The sequence below is a fragment of the Alligator sinensis genome, unplaced genomic scaffold, assembly GCF_000455745.1.
Source record: "Alligator sinensis unplaced genomic scaffold, ASM45574v1 scaffold973_1, whole genome shotgun sequence".
NCBI lineage: Eukaryota > Metazoa > Chordata > Crocodylia > Alligatoridae > Alligator > Alligator sinensis.
This window is the reverse complement of record NW_005842622.1, coordinates 426,778-432,341: the sequence shown is the minus strand read 5'-3', so window position 1 is coordinate 432,341 and position 5,564 is coordinate 426,778. Positions and strand designations below refer to the sequence as shown.

Genomic DNA, 5,564 nt, shown 5'->3' with positions numbered 1-5,564 from the left:
GGAAAGAGGTAAACATGCAGCAGCCTAAGAGCACTGAGGGAGGCAGGACACAATGCCGAATAAATTTGATTTACAAAATGCACATTTTTTGTAGCATTTGGACTTTCCAATTAGCTGTGGGAGCAGCTTGACCCCTTATTACCTCAGCAACGGAATGAAAACCTCTCTCCTTAATGGGCAGCTTGCAAATGAGTGTTGAAAAAAAATCCCCTTTTGGGATCAAGTGGGGAATAAAGGGAAAGCCTGTTACTGTAGCAGATGATTTGCAGTGAGACTGGGTCTGTTTATGCCTTTGTAACATAAGGGGCTGGCCTTGGTTTCAGTCATCACTATAATCCTCTTATGTAGACAAGGAAAGCTGTGATTTAGACTGGCAGAGCTTACTTCGATATCAAATAAGAGTGAGTCCTGCTGATTCCAGCTGCAGCTTGCCTGGCATGTATTTGAGAGTTAACACCAGCACACCTACACTAATGGCTGAAACTGGGACAACCTCCCAAGGGCACCTTGGGAATGGTTTTGAGCTCTTCTCCTTTTCTCTGCCCCAGGCCAAAGACACCTTGTCTTGAGTCTCTAAGTTTACCTACTTAGATATCTACAAAGGTACTTGTATGGCCTCCCCCACTACAGTACGTGTTCTTCACAATCTTTAATGCATTTATTCTTGCAACACCTCTATGAGGTAGGGAAGAGCTATGATCACCATTGCATATAGAGGATATTGAGGTATGGAGAAGCTGAGTGACCTTTTCTAAAGTCAAACATAAAGGCTGTAGCAGAGTGGGGATTTGAAACCAGATCTCCCAAGCTCCTAGTTAATGTGATAAACCCTTGCAATAAGCTAATACCCCCAGAATTTAATGGAAAAAAAAACTGGTTACCTGAATTAGACTCCTTTCAGATACTGGCTACAACACTTACCTGAATAGAAAATCTCACTTGTTAGATTTTAGCTTTCAAACCTGTTGCCACAGCAAATTCATAAAATAGACTTCCTCCTCCTCATTTATGTTTAAAGCACACTCCTGGTCCCTTCATGGGGGAGTGGGGTGGAGGAGGCAGGGGACAAATTAAGCTTGTCTAAGCAATGGTGGTCTGCCATATTTCCAAGGCTATAAGTATTTTCTTATTTGCAAAGGGCCAGGTTTCTATTCAGGTGCCTTTGAGGCCCTGGACATGAGGAAGAACAAAGACCGAGTCTGCCAAATTTATGCGGGGTTCTGCCTTCCCTGTCAGTGCACATCACTGTGTCACCGTGTGGCAAACAGTCATGGAGGGATATGCCTGGGAGAAGGGGTGTGAGAAGGATTAATATTTGGGATGGATATCCAAGGATCCTTGCTGCCAGGTCAGTGACTCAGAGCAAAGATTCTGGGGAAAAGACAAGAGGGAAGGCCTGGACCACAAGGGAAATGACAGACTGTCAGATGTGTATCATTTATACCATGAACTAGTGGAATTAGCGTGTCTTCTGAGGAATGCTTTGGTCTCATCCTGATTACAGCCTTGGAGCGGTCTCTGTCTGAGCCACTTGATGTTAATGGAGGGGCAGCTCAGAGAAACAGTTTCTTCCTGCCTCTTGGAAGGTATTTTCATCCACTTGTATTTAGCCTGGTAATTCCTTTTGTACTTCCTCAAAATGCACTTCCTAAATACATTGTGAGCATCTCATAAAGTGTCCTGGGAAAGATGCTTTCCCTCCATCTCTGCTCCAGATCCTTCTTTGAGTCTTGGAGAGGCTTTGAAACTTTGAGCAATGTTCGATTGTTTCATGCTTCTATGAGAGGGAAGGGAAAGGAGCTGAAACTGTTTAGAAATGCAAGTACACACGTGCACAGTGTCAGAACAAAAGGGTTTCTCTCTGGTTTCATTTTGACCTTGCACCTCCCCACTACCCTAGCACATGTCTCAAAGGAGACCCCAGCAAGTGGGTTCATTGAGTCCTTCTATTCAAGGATGGCTGATAAAGAGTAGGCATGTCACTGACATATGCAGTGGGGAGTGTTTCAGTATGCTGCCATAGAAGCATGAAGAATGCTATCTCCTGAATATTTAATACTGAGTTTATCTCTTGACAAGATAAAGATGATGACAGAGTTGCCCTTTCATTAGATATACCTCTTACATGTGCAATTTCTTTTAGGCTAGGAGGTCATGAGTTCAGGTCCTATACTGGGATTGTAGGGCACCCTCAATGCCTTACGTAAGGAAAGGTGGGGTAGAAGATGGACTCTGAGAAGTGCTAAGATATTTGGATGTACTACAGCTAGGTCTTGACTGCCTGACACCAGTGAGATGTCCAGTTAGGTTCATGGCAGTGTGAACATGTTAGTGGGAGTGAGGGAAAGGGTTGTCTTGATCTCTGTCAGTTAAGCAATTTTTAATCTCCAGAGATGGGAGTTGTAGCCTGTGTGTAACCTGTGATGCATGTGAAGGCACTATTAGTGTGTGTTGCCATAGTGCAACCTATGGTGTATGTTTAGGTGTTAATTTTGTGAGTGCCCCAAGGCTGATATTTTATAAGAACAAGAAATAAGATTTGCATTTCAGACTTATGGGGTTTTTTTTGCAGGATGGGGGGAGGGAGGGGGGGAGGAGCATTGTTGCTACCTCTTCCATGTTCCCACTGGACCACAATTTCCTGGAGCACAAAACAAAATGCTGTCATTTGTCTTGGCATCATTTTCCACCTGAATTAGGTTATTTTGTAATCATAAGATTTCTTTTAAAATAGGAAAGTTGTAAAGCAAATGCTTCGTCAAGTCTCTTTGAGCAACACAGCTTAGGAGAAAGGGGACCTAAATCTTGGGCTACGTTCAAATCATTCTCTCTCCTTCTGCGCTTGTTTCTCTGAAAACTGTGGAATGGGTTGTAGTGGGGGAGAAACAGCCCAGTGATGGAACCACAAATGCACATCAAGATCTCTCTCTCTCAGAGTGACAAGAAGGCCAAATGCACTTGGATTTACAGCTGCATGTATTTGAACCAAATTCTCCAATCTTTTACACATGTGCAGCCCCTTGGATTTCAGTGGGTGTGCGCTGATGCACCTGCAAGGAGAATTTGGACCATTTATTTCCCTCAGAGGCTGTGATGGAAGGAGATAATGCAGCAAGGCACATCGCAGTATTTTAAGGAAAATAACCAGTAATAACCTCAGAGCCTGTGACTGGCAGCAAGTACAGATTGGTGGATAGCCAGGTGTTAGTGATTCATGCTAATTCTGTCACATCTACCATTCCTTTCTGCAGAAGAGCTCACAAATCATGGTTAATGAATGGTTGTCCTTTCTTGCTCCTTGTCATCTCTGGCGTACATACTCTCTGAAGAGCTACAGTGCAGCATAATTATTATTAAGGGTGGGGTGATGCCCTCCTGTGAGCACATGCTCTGACTGCAATTTTGGAGACAGTGGCTTGGGAAAACCCAGACTACAGCCAACAGAGGGATAGTAGATGTGCTCCTTTTAGCTCTCATTTTTCAGAGAGGGACTGAAATGTGAGACGGTACCGAGGAAACCAACTGTTAACTGCAAGAAGCAGCTCTGCCTGGTGGCAGCAGCAAAGGGAGAAATGGATACTTTTCTCCCAAACCTGTGGTAGAAAGCTCTAAAGGACTCCCTCCTGGGGAACTACAAAACAGCTCCTGCTGTTCCACCTCTGCAGCTTGCCATCCGCACAAAAGCCTCTTTGGATTATAGCAACCCATTTCAACCAGGAGAAATCCTTGATCATAACACTGAAGCAACTAGCAGCATCTTACAAACAGGAAACAAAGTGGGAAACACATGTGCCTGGCAATCTTTAAAGAGCAAATCTCCAGAGCAGGGTGGTCAGCTCCTGTCAATTACCATAGCTCATTGGATTCAAAAGAGCTATATCCATAGATCACTTGGATTCAGGAGTCCTATATGCCAATTTACACCAACATCGCCCCCCCCCCCTCCTTTGCCCTTTCCCCCTCCAGTTTTTTTTTGCATCCTGGAGCTAAAGCTCCCAAAGAGATCAGTTGTAAGTAGAGCAGGTGTCAGGCAGGGAGACAGAGAGACAGCAGCACAAAGAGTAAATCCCTGCGGGGACCCCAGCCGTCAGTGACTCTGGTGGGGAGAGCCCAGCGCAGCTGTCCTTACCGTGGCATCCTCGCCAGCATAGTGGCTGATCACGCGGTGGCCCCCAGGGTGCCTCCTCACCCAGTTGGTGATGTTGTAGACCTTCCTGTCGATCACCAGCCACTTGTCTGTCTTCAGGTTGTGCTTCTGGATCTCCTCCCAGCTGTAGAAGCGGATCTGTGCCTCATGCTCCCCGGTCTCCTCGCCTTTCTCCCCTCCTTTCCCCATGGGCCAGCTTTGCCTTGGCCAGAAGCAGACACTGCCCGGTCCCTGGCTGCACCCCCTCTCTGGCCTGTAAGGGAGGCGGGTTTCCTTCCTGGGTGAGTTCAGCTGATCCCCGGTTCTCTCCCTTTTTCTTCTCTCATGTCGTTCCTCCCTCCTCCCCTTTGTCTCTGCTCCCCTCTCCCTCCTCGCCGGCGGGGCAGCCTCCCCTCCGCGCTGCCTGCTCGGAAGTGCCCTCTAGGCGGCTCTTCCCTGAACTGGCGGACTTTCCCCTCTCCTGCAGCCCTGCCCGGGGGGAACCTCAGCCTCCCATCCCCCCTGCTCAGCATCCTCCTCCATTCATTACTGATGGGGTTTCCACAGTGATCAGCAGAGCTCCTGCGCCAATCCCGGCTCTCCCCCAGCAGCGCTTTGCTCTCCCATTGGCCCGGGCTGATCTTTCGAAGGGAAGCAGGCTGGAGTCCAGCAGAGCCTAAAGAAGCCTTGACATTGTATCCCACTGGGCCTGGGGCCAGAGGGGCAGCGGGAGGGGGCATTTGGGAATTATTCAGGGTAGCAAAAAAAAAAAGGGGTGGGGGTTACTGTCTTGTGCTCCTCTCTCTCTCTCTTTCTGCTGCTTTGTGCATTTGGGCTCGAATTGTAAAAATAAATAAATAAATAAATAAAATGCCATTTCAGTCCTGCCACCTAATTAGTCTCCCTGTACGAAGGAGAGATTTGTATTTTGACTGAAATTAGCATCATGTGCTCTATTTTTGTCATGTTGAGTTATGGCTGTGATCACCAGGGATCCTGCCTTGCTCTGATTAAAACCAAAAAAACCCCATTTTTGGTATAACCCCCCGCCCCCCTGAATCCACATTTTTCTATGATTCAAATGCAACAGCACTATTAAAAAGTAACCCCAAATCCACATTTTTCCAGGATTAAGATGAAACACCACTATGTATATGAGTGGTGTTGCATTTGAATCATGGAAAATGTGGATTTGGGGTTACTTCTTTGAAACTGAAAATTGGGGATTTTTTTTGTGGTGTTGCATTTGAATCATGGGAAAATGCGAGTTTGGGGTTACTTTTTTATAGTGGTAACCCCAAATCCACATTTTTCCATGATTCAAATGAAACACCACTATATATATGAGTGGTGTTGCATTTGAATCATGGAAAAATGTGGATTTGGGGTTACTTTTTTTGAATTCCCAACACTCTTCTCAGCCCCGTGCCCTGATTGC

General features: G+C 46.2%; 1 protein-coding gene across 1 annotated transcript in view; it reads right to left on the bottom strand.

Moving 5' to 3' along the window:
* LOC102382989 (fatty acid desaturase 2) overlaps positions 1–4,658 on the bottom strand; it is a 37,101-nt gene extending 32,443 nt beyond the window's left edge. Inside the window, exon 1 of the mRNA XM_006033329.2 lies at positions 4,130–4,658. Within this exon, the coding sequence (XP_006033391.1) occupies positions 4,130–4,336 (207 nt within the window). The 5' untranslated portion in view covers positions 4,337–4,658. The remainder of the gene's footprint in view (positions 1–4,129) is intronic.
* Between the last annotated feature and the right edge of the window lie 906 nt (positions 4,659–5,564).